At 37.8% G+C, this 14,798-nt stretch overlaps 1 protein-coding gene across 1 annotated transcript in view; it reads left to right on the top strand.

The window, feature by feature from the left end:
- The window catches only part of KCNH7 (potassium voltage-gated channel subfamily H member 7), a 440,085-nt gene that overhangs the window by 415,038 nt on the left and 10,249 nt on the right, over positions 1-14,798 (top strand). The window contains exons 13-14 of the mRNA XM_036884332.2: positions 3,865-4,128; positions 8,790-8,958. Coding sequence (XP_036740227.2) covers positions 3,865-4,128; positions 8,790-8,958 — 433 coding nt within the window. The remainder of the gene's footprint in view (positions 1-3,864; positions 4,129-8,789; positions 8,959-14,798) is intronic.

Raw genomic sequence — 14,798 nt, forward strand, 5'->3', positions numbered from 1 at the left:
CTTTTGCTGTATCCCACAGTAGTTAGGGCTTTGTGTTGTTGTCATTTGTTTCCATATATTGCTGGATCTCCATTTTGATTTGGTCATTGATCCATTGATTATTTAGGATTGTGTTGTTAAGCCTCCATGTGTTTGTGAGCCTTTTTGCTTTCTTTGTACAATTTATTTCTAGTTTTATGCCTTTGTAGTCTGAAAAGTTGGTTGGTAGGATTTCAATCTATTGGAATTTACTGAGGCTCTTTTTGTGTCCTAGTATGTGGTCTATTCTGGAGAATGTTCCATGTGCACTTGAGAAAAATGTGTATCCTGTTGCTTTTGGATGTAGACTTCTATAGACGTCTATTAGGTCCATCTGTTCTAGTGTGTTGTTCAGTGCCTCTGTGTCCTTACTTATTTTCTGTCTGGTGGATCTGTCCTTTGGAGTGAGTGGTGTGTTGAAGTCTCCCAAAATGAATGCATTGCAGTCTATTTCCTCCTTTAGTGCTGTTAGTATTTGTTTCACATATGCTGGTGCTCCTATGTTGGGTGCATATATATTTATAATGGTTATATCCTCTTGTTGGACTGAGCCCTTTATCATTATGTAATGTCCTTCTTTATCTTTTGTTACTTTCTTTATTTTGAAGTCTATTTTGTCTGATACTAGTATTGCAACACCTGCTATTTTTTCTCTGTTGTTTGCATGAAATATCTTTTTCCATCCCTTGACTTTAAGTCTGTGCATGTCTTTGGGTTTGAGGTGAGTTTCTTGTAAGCAGCATATGGATGGGTCTTGCTTTTTTATCTATTCTATTACTCTGTGTCTTTTGATTGGTACATTCAGTCCATTTACATTTAGGGTGATTTTTGAAAGGTATGTACTTATTGGCATTGCAGGCTTTAAGTTTGTCATTAGCAAAGGTTCAAGGTTAGCTTCTTTACTATCTTACTGTCTAACTTAACTCACTTATTGAGCTATTATAAACACGGTCTAATGATTCTTTATTTCTCTCCCTTCTTATTCCTCCTCCTCCATTCTTCATATGTTGGTGTTTTGTTTTGTGCTCTTTTTAGGAGTGCTCCCATCTAGAGCAGTCCTTGTAAGATGCCCTGTTGAGGTGGTTTGTGGGAGGAAAATTCCCTCAACTTTTGCTTGTCTGGGAATTGTTTAATCCCTCCTTCATATTTAAATGATAATCGTGCTGGATACAGTATTCTTGGTTCAAGGCCCTTCTGTTTCATTGCATTAAGTATATCATGCCATTCTCTTCTGGCCTGTTAGGTTTCTGTTGAGAAGTCTGATGATAGTCTGATGGGTTTTCCTTTGTAGGTGACCTTTTTTTTCTCTCTGGCTGCCTTTAATACTCTGTCCTTGTCTTTGATCTTTGCCATTTTAATTATGTGTCTTGGTGTTGCCCTCCTTGGATCCCTTGTCATGGGAGTTCTGTGTACCTCTGTGGTCTGAGAGGCCATTTCCTCCCCTAGTTTGGGGAAGTTTTCAGCAATTATCTCTTCAAAGACACTTTCTATCCCTTTTTCTCTCTCTTCTTCTTCTTCTGGTACCCCTTAATGCAGATATTGTTCCATTTCAATTGGTCACACAGTTCTCTTAATATTCTTTCATTCTTGGAGATACTTTTCTCTCTCTCTGCATCAGCTTCTCTGCATTCCTGTTCTCTGTTTTCTAGTCCATTAATGGTGTCTTGCATCTCGTCCATTCTGCTTTGCAGTCCTTCCAGAGCTTGTTTTATTTCTGTATTCTCCCTCCTTAGTTCTTGCATATTTCTCTACAAGTCCATCAGCATGGTTATGACTTTTGTTTTGAATTCTTTTTCAGGAAGATTCGTTAAATCTATCTCCCCAGGTTCCTTCTCAGGGTAAGATGTAGAAGATGTCGAAGATGTCTGGGTTAATCTTGTCCAGATCAAATTTTTTTGCCTTTTCATGTTGATAGGTGCTATTGACTCGTCTGTCAGCTGGGACAGCCAAGACTGTTTCCACTTGCTCCTGGCCTTTCTTTACTGGGACAACTGCGACCCCTAGTGGCTTGTGTTGGGCAAGTGCATGTAGACTGGGTCTCTGTATCTTGCCCGGCTGGTATGGAGGAAGCTCCCTTGCTGTGGGCGTGGCCAGCCTCAGGCTGCTGCTCTGCTAGGGCGGGGCCCCGGAGGGGTAATGGATGGGGGCCTGTTTGGCTGTTTACCTCCGTGAGGGGTCTCAGAGCTGTTGCCCAGGGGGTTAGTCCACCCAGAGTTCACTGGAATTTCCAGCTGCTGGACTGTGACCCGGGATGCTTCTGTCCAGTCGTGGGGTCCCTGTCCCTTTAAGACTTTCAAAAAGCACTCGCTTTTCTTTGTCACAGGGGCACCGGCTTTGGGAGTCGCTCACAGGTCTTACTGTCCTGCTTCCGGCACCCCACGCATGCACTGTGTCTGTGCTCTGGCCCGGATGGCTGGGGCTGGGTGTTCGGCAGTCCTGGGCTCCGTCTCCCTCTCCCTCCGACTCCTCTCCTCCCGCCCGGACCTGGGGGGAGGGGCGCTCGGCTCCCGCGGGGCCGGGGCTTGTATCTTACCCCCTTCGCGAGGTGCTGGGTTCTCGCAGGTGTGGATGTGGTCTGGCTGTTGTCCTGTGTCTTCTGGTCTCTCTTTTAGGGATAGTTGTATTTGCTGTATTTTCAAAATTATGTGTGTTTTTGGGAGCCGATTCCCACTGTCCTACTCATGCCGCCATCTTGGCTCTGCCTCCCAGAATGTAAACTCTTTGATAACAATTTTACATGAAGCTGATTTTTAAATCCTATCCATTTTTTTACCTTGGGCCGCTTTCTGGTTTCTTATATTTTAAATTATGATTTTATTGAATGAAGGAAAAAAATGTTTAATTTTGATGGTATTTGGGAATTTTATAAAAATGTAAGGTTCTCTGGCGTGGCCTTAAATCAGTTCACGTGGTCTTTTATAAGTAACAATGTAAGCACAACCAGGCATAGGGTAGTTGGGGACACTGCTTTAACCACTTCTTTAGAAAATGATATACCTTTTAGAGTTGATTGGTTAGTTATTAGCAGTAACCAGATGGAGAATTATCCTGTCTCCCCAGGACACTAATGGAAACAAGTTCTAGGATTTGTCTCTGAGTTTTGCCTGCTAAAATATACTCTCACACAACCTTTAGGGCTGAAATTATTCTGATATTTCAGCATAAAGCAGCCAAAATATGCACTGCTGGCTGTAATGTAATTAGGTAAACCTACCTTAATTATTATATTTAAGCTATATATTCTTTGCAATACGCTAAGCTGCCTGGAATCTCAAGGTCATTACATGCCTTGAACTAAGGTTGAAATTCAGCCTGTCAGTCCTTACTATGAGAAAGCTTCCAGTTTTGACCTTTGTAATGTGTAAATGGCCTCCACAGATGAGAGGGCATGAAGGTTAAAATAAACAAACAACGAACTGCACAGTGGTGATATTTTAGAACTGGGACACGTTTTCTCTCCCTTTTTCATTTCTTTAAAGAGTGCATCGGATTTTAAGAATAGAAATAATTGTTGAACATGTATAAATAAGGTTGTAAGGTATAGATTTTTTTTCCTCAGATACAAATTTCATTACTATTGCATATATTCTTTTAATTTTGAAAAGAATCATGTATTTCATTATAATCTAATGTCCCTCGAATTCAGGAAAGAAATCTCCTTAAGTAGTTACATTTTCAATTGGAAAAAGAAAGAACAGCTTTTCTGGTGGTTTTATAGAAAATCCTATGTTAAAGTGATTCCAGAAACATCACTACCAAAAATGTACTTTATACATAGCTAGGTAGTGTAATATGCATTGAGTCTCACCTTTGATTATCTTCTATAAAATAAATTTTCTTTGATAGATTTTGGCAGAGGAAACAGTACGAATGGTCCTGAAGACTCCATAGATGCTCTAAGACATTATCAGAGTTCCCAGAAACACTTTGAAGAGAAAAAAAGCAGATCTTCGTCTTTCATCTCATCCATTGACGATGAACAAAAGCCTCTCTTCTCAGGAGTAGTAGATTCTCCTCTGGGAATAGGAAAAGCAACTGGCCTCAATTTTGAAGAAACAGTGCCCACCTCAGGAAGAATTCACATAGAGAAAAGAAGTCGCTCTTGCAAAGGTAACCAAGTTTCTCAGGAATCAGGTAATCTTTCTTTGAGGTTCATCATAAAATGGTGGCTTTTCACAAATGAGGAACTGTACTAGCAAATGTTAAGATTTTACGATTTCATGAAATGTTTGCAGTTCAGCTCTCAGATCACCTACAAAGTGCACAATTCTGAAACAGTGGTAATTATTCCCAAACAAACATAGCAGAAAAGGTTTTTTGTAGCCAGACTAAACGTAATGTCACATAGAACATCGTGGGAATATCTCTTTTAGTAATTCCAATAGAAATAGGGCACTACTGAGTATTTTAAGAGAACCAGTCGATTCTTATGTATATCTCCTGTACCCTTCCTTATCCCTACTCAGTCATTTTACGGTATGAAAGACCAATACAATGACACTGTACAAATGTGAGAAAGAATTTCAGTTTACTGGGAATCATGAGGAAATGGGGAGAAATATCCCTAAATAAAGTATGCTCTTTATCTACCTCATTTGAACACATATATTGAACATGTCTGCCAAAAGAAATACCCAAATACATGGGTTTTGTTGTAAAAACATATGCATGAGATGGATAATAATGTTTGATTAACATACACATATTTGATGCCAAAGGATGGTGATCTTGGGTAAATGGGAACTCTTACAAGGAACAACAATTAACTTGGCATAACAGGAGCTAGATGCACAGATCTAGTTAAATTTAGGCATTAAGTGGGTGCAAGAGCAGGTGTGAGCAGACCGCTTGGCTTCTAGCCACGACTACCTTCATCTCTTCACTTGCTCACTTGCTCCCTTTGTGTCTTTGAATAAATGACTTAACAGACCCCACTATGACTCAGTTTGCACATCTGTAAAGTAGGAATAATATTTCCTAACTAACTAGTTGGTTGTATTAAACAAGATAACATGCATAAATTACCCTCTCTGAAATAAAACCCCAATTCAGTTTAGTATTTTCTCACATGTTTTGTTTCTAACCCTTTAATCATTAAATACAGCTCTGTATCTGTAGAGATGAAGAAGGCATAGCAAATAACCAAAAGAATATAAAAGAAATTTTAAAAAACAGAATGTTCTTATCCTAGCGGGATAGAAAATTACAGCACAGAGTAAATAAATATTACCCATCATCATCACCATTATTCAAAGTGCTACATCTCATAACAAACGTTTTATGAATTCTAGGCTGTTTAGGCTTTAAATTTTTCCAGTTACTTTCCCTATCTTAAGCTAAGAATATATGCAGATGTTCTCTGGACAATGTAAAATCTTGATGTAGTGAGTGAAAATAGTACCTCATTTATCATCAAGGAAGAATGGAATATTAGATGTGATTAACAAATGTCCTACTTTAGTTATTTATGAAAACGGATTCTGGGAAGTACTAAAAAATAGAAAAAGGTTGTATCACGGAAGTCAGAAGTTCTGAAGAGCCTGCCGAACCATCCCTGCTTCTCCAAAAGTCAGCATATTGTAGGCCTGATTTTTTTAAAAAATGCTTTCTGTTGTTTTCATCTTGAGTCTCAGAATCTCAAGTGACACGTCATTAAAGATGCATTTTGGGGATTTTATTTGAATTTATAATGACTCAGTGACAGTGAATTCTCATGCCCTTCATCTTGTATTTTTCTTTGCCACTTCTTCCAATTACTTTAAATTCACAATTCTACATGCACAATGTAAAATCATATTCTAATAAATAATTTTAACATCTACAAATTTTTAATTATCAAAAATTTGCAGTGCAATCTCTATTCAAAGAAATAATTACCCTGAAAATGCATAACCAAACATTCATGTCAATTGAATAAAATAATTGATGTCATATAGCATCAATGAGTGTGACATATGGTTAACTCGATTAGTTAATATAATTAACCAATGGAAAGTTCTAAAATTTCTCACTGCAAATTTCATTTCCTAATAATTTTTTAAGGTGAAGTCCCCTGGGATGTTTAAGAATGTATAATATGTAAGGATTAGCTATAACTGCTATAGTTTGAAGTACTAAGTCACCACAATTTTAGTTTTATCAATAAAAAGAAATTTATTTCACTAACATTGCTGGCACTTGTCATGCTGAAGCCAACAGAAGAGTACCTTTAGGCAAATCTAAAAAGACAAAAAAAGTTTTAAATGGACTCTGACCCTACGTAGATTGAGGTCAAAATTTGACTCCAGAAAAATTGTGTACCCGGAGCAAAGAGAAAGTTTACTTTCTCTTTATCCATTTCCAGAAATGTGTCTTGCAACTATAGCAACATTTTCCAAGGCAACCAAGTGCAGATTCCTTCCGAGCTATATTTAGAAAGTGTCTACAAGGATGTTCATTTCGATTAAGACCACTAACTGGGATTTCCCCTCTAAGTCCCCTTTTTTCATATTGCTGTTAAAACAAGTTAATCACACATATCCAGATTTTAACAAAAAAGTAAATTATAATCAAGGAAGCCTCTGTTTAATAGTTTTCATTTTATTCATTTCTGCTGAGAGAAGATAATCAGTTTTTGTCTTGAGTACTGAAGAAAAAATATAATCCTACATAATTTATTGTGTGATTCACCATTGTTATTTAAAAATCAGTTTATTGTATATGATTTGAGAATGAGAGAGCTGTTAAGCAAAGGCAGAAATTCTGTAAGCCTTTTCTTGACACAAAACTTCAGAGCATAGTTTTGTAACTTCCGTCCTGTCGGTTCTTACCGTCTAGTGGCCAAACAGGGCCAGCATGGAATCTTTGTGTGGTATTGCTGCTCCAAAACTGAAAGCTTGGGATACTAAGATATTATATTATTGCTTTTCATTTTAAATAAACTCATGTCTGAAAATAATAAATCATACTTTTCAGTAAAAATCAGGATCCCATAGGCTAAGGAAGCCCTAATCACAGAGAAGAGTTCTGGAATTGATAGCATCTCTATGAAGTCTGTTAAGCCATTTCAGAAGAACAAGGAGTCTTGACCACATATTTTTCTAATGCTGATTTTGGATATGCTACTGGGCTGTGTTTGTTCTCTTCAGTTCTTGTCCTTGCTGAAACAAAGAATTGAAAGGCAGAGTCACAATAGTGAAGCCAAGCGTTAAGTTTTATTTGAATACACTCCAACGCAGGAGCAGGTCAGAGTCAAGGTAGACAAAGGCCTTCACCCAGTGGGCACGAGGCAGGAGGCCTTTATATTATATTCTGGCTGGGAGGCCCCCCTTTGATTGACAAGGGGGCGTCATTTGATTGACAGGTCCATCTGTACAGCCGTCCTTCTGAGTGCACATGCCCTGTGCACTCAGGTGTGGTTTGGGCAGTTCTTAGTTTTGTTCCATTGTACCCACATTGGGACCTGTTTGGGACAGGTTTGGCCTGGTCCCAATAGGCAAGGAAGTTCTCTCCCTTCAAAGCTTTGTTTGTTCTTTTTTTTAAAATAGCCACGGATATAAATTCCTTAACTTTACATAACTTTTGTCCATGTTTAATCATAGCTACTTGTCCAAACAAAAAAAAAAAGTCAATCAAACCAAATCACTTTCTGTAATTCAAATGTATTCCCATGTGAAAAAGACCAGTTTTAGATCCCCTTTTCCTCCTACCAGCTTTCCTAGTGAGGAAGAGATGTTGCCCTTTCTTTTCTCTGAAATAAACTCCCAAATCCACTAGTATTTTTTTATGGGCTTTGTTTTCTAGCCCTTTAGTCATTTCAAGTTCTTCTCTGGACATGTAAATATGATAGAGGATAAAAAATATAGCACAAGCCATCAAAAGTATATGACAAAATAAGAGGAAAGATATTATATTTGCCCTCAAATACTGATAACTTGCAAATACAGATTACAGGAAAAACAGCAAATTAAAAGAAGCTCAGAAGGTGAATTTCTGTATGAAAGATGATAAAAAGCTTGCTAGATTGACTTCTTCAAGTATGGGGTCTATGTCTTCTTTGCCTTTAATTCCCCCACATTTAGCAGAGTGTCTGGCACATTAACAGACATGCAGAGCATTTGAAAAGTGAACTTGAACAGATAACCAATATGTTTTAAAGTGTAGCGACATTAAAATAATCTAAATAAAAGAGCTACCAGAAAACATATTGGAAATGAATGTGAATATATTAAAGCGCAGTTCAGGAGCTGCAAGGAAACATAAAAACAAGAAACTATGTCTTAGGGCTAGAGGACCTTTTCATTTTTAATGGCTTGTGGGTCCTTGGCTCTACCTTGGGTTGGGTGGGCCTGAGGGAATTCTCTGGAAGATTAGCAGTTCCCCAGGGCTCTTGCCTTGGGCCCACCCTGGATCCTGAAGTATGAAAATTACCCTGAGGGAACAACCCTAAAATCTTAAACCCAATATGAAGAAGTGCAAACAAAATGTGCTGTTTCTATTCAAATGTAAAAGTTGTGGTTGACAATCTATGTTTCCTTTTAACACAGAGGACAAAATCATGTTCAAGATTCAAGACCTGCTATGAGTTTTTACACCTGTGCAAGAGGGCAGGGGAGGGATCAAGCAGGGTCAAAGTGGGACTCAGCTACTGATTGGCTGTGGCCCCTATGCAGGTCTCTGCATCTCTGGATTATACTCAAGTTCCCTTCTGCTCATCTTGCAGATGTCTCTCTGTGTTATGATGCAAAGAACCATTCAGAGAAGCTGACATTCATCTTGGCTGTTTCCCACAGATACTGCTGATGCAAGAAGCTGGGAACAAGAAAATGTCGGAACTCAGGCTGACGAATCCAGCCCCTCAGCTCTTCAGCGAGCTGCCTGGGGAATTTCTGAAACGGAGAGTGACCTCACGTGTGGGGAAGTGGAGCAAAGATTAGATTTGCTTCAAGAACAACTAAACAGGTATAAGCAGAGAGAGAGAGCATAACCAAGCTTTTAGCTGGGTCTAGCCTTACTCCTTGTAAACAGCAAATTCCTACTATCATAATGTCATTTTTTCTTTATACCCTTGCTTATTTAAAATAAGACTAGAAATTGACAGATTTATTAATCTGTGTTGCAAGGAGCATTTATTTAGAACACTTCATACTCAGGCAGTATACATCCTATTTTTTTCGTTACTTGTCATAAAATTGGGATACCCACACCAGCTGCTTAAGAAAACTCCTTTTCTTTCCTCAAAACAATTCATACTGAGTCTGTTGACTAGCACCCTTCCTCATTTAAATTCTTCTTTTATGCCTATTTAAACATCTAGTTATTCAGCCTTGTTAAAAATGTGATTGAACTGAAAACCCAACTCAAACAGAGTTGAAGCCCAGATCTTCTTCTCTGTCTTCCCTCCATCTTTGATTCTATACCCTTTTAAGATGAGGAATACATTTTGGTTTTAGGGAAAATGGAACTCCTTAACCCAAATGCATGGATTCCTTAAAATTAAACTAGTCAATAAGACTCAGAAAGAAAAATACATGAATAGTATGACATAGCTTCTTTAGTGGTGTTTCATGTGGGGATTGACATGGATCAAGTTCAGCCTCTGGGTACACCACCAAGGATGGTATTCCAGTGGTTCCAGAAGGAAAACTGCATGGATTAAACTATAATGTTCAAATAGCAGGAATTGCTAAATCAATTTAAAACATGCAATGAGAGATGAGGAGAGCCAGATGGAGCGATTCATACTTTTCTAACAAGCGGAAAGCAGGGTTCAAGGACCATGCTACCTGAATCATAAGTTACACAATGTGTAAATGCTGCGCCACCCTACCCTGTCAGGGTGACTACTAGGATCAGAGGTGAGGCTTGCACGAAAGGGTTTACAGACAAAGAAAAGAAATCCTATGCCAATGACACACATGTGCCTGTTCACAGATGTGTAAGAACAAGTAGAGCTGGTTACAGCTCTGGCTCTACAGTTAGCCTGCTCAAAAGCCAGGTGTTTTATTGCCCTTTTGTAGGTAAAGAACATGTGGAGCCAAAATGAGCCTAAATCGTATGTCACTAGTGGGTGACCAAATTTGAGGGTGACAGCTGTCTGCCCGGAAGTGACATGAGAATAACCTGTTCTTCCCATTTCTCTGTGCAAGCCACAGTCCAGTTTGTTACATCATACTTCTATTTTACCTTTGGCATATATTACAGGTTACTAGCATGCTGTCTATATTTTTTACAGCTGATGAATTCTGCCCGTGCTGAAGCAACTTGTTTACTCATTATCTATACTTAACTCATGCTATGATTTTTGCCTATACCACATGCTACTGGTTTACTTCATATCTTAACATTTCTTATGTGTTTTATCCATGCTGTTTGTTGTTTTATTGTTTTTTTTAATGTTTATGTCAGCATAGAATAGTGTCAAAGAATACAGTAATTGCATTAAAACATGTGCACACAAAATACCTTATCATGAAAGATGAATTAGGAATTAAGACAGGGAAAAAGAATTAGAAAACTTACACATTTTAAATTGAAATAAATTTGTATGCCTTAATTTCAAACAAAAGTGTGAAAATATTGCATGAACTGAAGATTTAATTTTATATTTTATTTTTTTCATGTTAGTTAATTGAATTTAAAGTCTCCTGGTGCTAAGATCTGTATCCCATTCCCAAATGTCAAATGCAAGTCTTATGAAATTGAAACATACCTGAGAAAATTAAAACAGACTATCATTTACTCAGAACCAGTAATCCTTAATTAAAGTGTAAGAACTTGGCATGATAATACTTATTATTGGTCAGAGAAGCATAGTTTACTTGACTAATACATTTATTTTTTCTCTCACTATTTATGCCAAGCCATACTGATCTTTTAACCATAGCATATATAAAAATATATACTATACATACATAAGAATTAATATGTGTAATCTCTGAACCTAAACTTCTATTGCTCTTAAAGAGAGAAAAATAACTGCCCATTTCTTTACTGCCAGGACATATGGTATGTATTCAGTGTATTGAGTAAATTAAAAAAGCAGTGAATGAATGGGTGAATGACAGAGATTGCAGTGAAATCTTTAGCACAATACTTGCACAGCACTTGCAATTGGTTGGTCTAGATTAAAGTCATAACTCTGCTACTTAACTACTTACAGAATGGCTGGATTAAATCATTCAGATTCAGTTTCTTTCTTTGATTCATACCTCCCTGTAGTGTTGTTGTAAAGACTAATACAATAGCTGTGGGACTGTGTATGCTGTACAAAATGGGAGGTGTTGTTCTTGCAGCCAGATAAAGTCTGATTAATGCTGAACTTCACTTCTTTTATTAGCATTTCTCTGAGTGAGTTCTACTTTACATATATTTACTGATTTGGACCTTTTTTCAGGACTAAAATGGAAATTTTAGGGTCCCTTGTTGCCTTGCCATAGGTACCAATCACTGCTGCTACGATAAATCAATGATTACTGAGAACTTATGTTTTCAATGTGTCCCAGGGCTGAAAGTTCCCTGGGAAACATTTAAGGGCCCATACAACAAGGACCTAGATGCAAACAACTGCCCTTCATAATTATAATTGTTATTGCTATTTTAATGCCTTAGTTGTTATTATTATCACATGAAACTTTTCCAACTCCAAAGTGCAATTCAAACTTTTTGACATCTTTTGACTTGTTCCCAGCACCTGTATGTCCTTTGATATACTTCTTCTCACTTTGACTAACTCATATTTATCTCTGATATTTTCACAAACATTTTATTGCCTAACTCCTTAGCCACTTTTGGACTGAAAACCTAAAACATTGCATTTCCACTGCACCGCCATCTCCAACAACATCTTTCCTCCACTTTACTCTAAGAAGGCAAAAGTGTGGAAGACAAGTTTGAAGAAGGGAGCGCCATCTAGACTTTGACTTTGCAGGGTGAGAATCCTGGGACCCTTTCTGGAGTTGGCTCTATCCCCCTGCTTCACTTTAGCGTTCTGTTCAAATATAGAACTGTGAATCCCTATCCCGTTTGTCTCATCTCCATATGCAATGTATTAAAAATGAACACAAATGGTCTACTTTGAATCAACTTTGCTGCTATGCTGCTGTTTTTCTGCTTTACCAGCAATTAAACTTCATGTAGAGTTAAAGATTTACATAAGAAATGTTCTTACCAGCAATTAAACTTCATGTAGAGTTAAAGATTTACATAAGAAATGTTCTTATATTTAATATTATTTCTATTATTTTATCATTTATATTAATATCAATGGAATATATATGTATATATTAATATATCTGAAACTAATACTGATATTGATATACTATGCCTAGATGTACACTTAGGGAAATCATTGACATGTGATCCTAAACTGGTGGCTTCTCAAATTTTAATGTGCATTGAAATCATCTGGGGATTTTGTGAGAATGCAGATTCTAAGTCTGGTAGGTCTGGAGTCTGCAGAGATTCTGCCCACATAATAACAAGCTCCCAGTTTTTTTTTTAATGTATATTTTTTAATTTTGTTATCATTAATCTACAATTACACGAAGAACATTATGTTTACTAGGCTCTCCCCTACCCCAAGTGCCCCCACAAACCCCATTACAGTCACTGTCCATCAGCATAGTAAGATGTTGTAGAATCACTACTTGTCTTCTCTGTGTTGCAAAGACCTCCCCTTTCCCCCACCCCCTACATTATACATGCTAATCGTAATACCCCCTTTCTTTTTCCCAGCCCTTATCCCTCCCTACCCTCCCATTCTTCCCAGTCTCTTCCCCTTTGGTAACTGTTAGTCCATTCTTGGCTTCTATGATTCTGCTGCTGTTTTGTTCCTTCAGTTTTTCTTTTGTTCTTATACTCCACAGATGAGTGAAATCATTTGATATTTGTCTTTCTCTGCTTGATTTATTTCACTGAGCATAATACCCTCTAGCTCCATCCATGTTGTTGGGAATGGTAGGATTTGTTTTCTTCTTATGGCTGAGTAATATTCCATTGTGTATATGTACCACATCTTCTTTATCCATTCATCTACTGATGGACATTTAGGTTGCTTCCATTTCTTGGCTATTGTAAATAGTGCTGCGATAAACATAGGGGTGCATCTGTCTTTTTCAAACTGGAGTGCTGCATTCTTAGGGTAAATTCCTAGAAGTGAAATTCCTGGGTCAAATGGTATTTCTATTTTTAGCATTTTGAGGAACCTCCATACTGCTTTCCACAATGGTTGAACTAATTTACATTCCCACCAGCAGTGTAGGAGGGTTCCCCTTTCTCCACAACTACACCAACATTTGTTGTTGTTTGTCTTTTGGATGGCACCCATCCTTACTGTTGTGAGGTGATATCTCATTGTGGTTTTAATTTGCATTTCTCTGATAACTAGCGATGTGGAGCATCTTTTCATGTGTCTCTTGGCCATCTGATTTTCCTCTTTGGAGAACTGTCTGTTCAGCTCCTCTGCCCATTTTTAAATTGGATTATTTGCTTTTTGTTTGTTGAGGAGTGTGAGCTCTTTATATATTTTGGATGTCAAGCCTTTATTGGATCTGTCATTTACGAATATATTCTCCCATACTGTAGGGTACCTTTTTGTTCTCTTGATGGTGTCCTTTGCTGTGCAGAAGCTTTTCAGCTTGATATAGTCCCACTTGTTCTTTTTGGTTTTGTTTTCCTTGCCTGGGGAGATATGTTCATGAAGAAGTCGCTAATGTTTGTGTCCAAGAGATTTTTGCCTATGTTTTTTTCTAAGAGTTTTATGGTTTCATGACTTACATTCAGGTCTCTAATCCATTTTGAATTTACATTTGTGTATGGGGTTAGACAGTGATCCAGTTTCATTCTCTTACATGTAGCTGTCCAGTTCTGCCAGCACCATCTGTTGAAGAGACTGTCATTTCCCCATTGTATGTCCATGGCTCCATTATCGAGTATTAATTGACCATATATGTTTGGGTTAATGTCTGGAGTCTCTAATCTGTTCCACTGGTCTGTGGCTCTGTTCTTGTGCCAGTACCAAATTGTCTGGATTACTATGGCTTTGTAGTAGAGCTTGAAGTTGGGGAGTGAGATCCCCGCCACTTTATTCTTCTTTCTCAGGATTGCTTTGGCTATTTGGGGTCTTTGGTGTTCCCATATGAATTTTTGAACTATTTGTCCCAGTTCGTTGAAGAATGTTGTTGGTAATTTGATAGGGATTGCATCAAATCTGTATATTGCTTTGGGCAGGATGGGCATTTTGATGATATTAATTCTTCCTAGCCAGGAGCATGGGATGAGTTTCCATTTGCTAGTATCCTCTTTAATTTCTCTTAAGAGTGTCTTATAGTTTTCAGGGTATAGGTCTTTCACTTCTTTGGTTAGGTTTATTCCTTTTGATGCAATTGTGAATGGAATTCCTTTCCTGATTTCTCTTTCTATTGGCTCATTGTTAGTGTATAGGAAAGCTACAGATTTCTGTGTGTTAATTTTGTATCCTGCAACTTTTCTGTATTCCAATATCAGTTCTAGTAGTTTTGGAGTGGAGTCTTTAGGGTTTTTTATGTACAATATCATGTCATCTGCAAATAGTGACAGTTTAACTTCTTCTTTACCAATATGGATTCCTTGTATTTCTTTGTTTTGTTTAATTGCCTTGGCTAGGACCTCCAGTACTATGTTAAATAACAGTGGGGAGACTGGGCATCCCTGTCTAGTTCCCGATCTCAGAGGAAAAGCTTTCAGCTTCTTGCTGTTCAGTGTGATGTTGGCTGTGGGTTTATTGTATATGGCCTTTATTATGTTGAGGTACTTGCCCTCTA

Source organism: Manis pentadactyla, chromosome 8 (genome assembly GCF_030020395.1).
Source record: "Manis pentadactyla isolate mManPen7 chromosome 8, mManPen7.hap1, whole genome shotgun sequence".
Lineage (NCBI taxonomy): Eukaryota > Metazoa > Chordata > Mammalia > Pholidota > Manidae > Manis > Manis pentadactyla.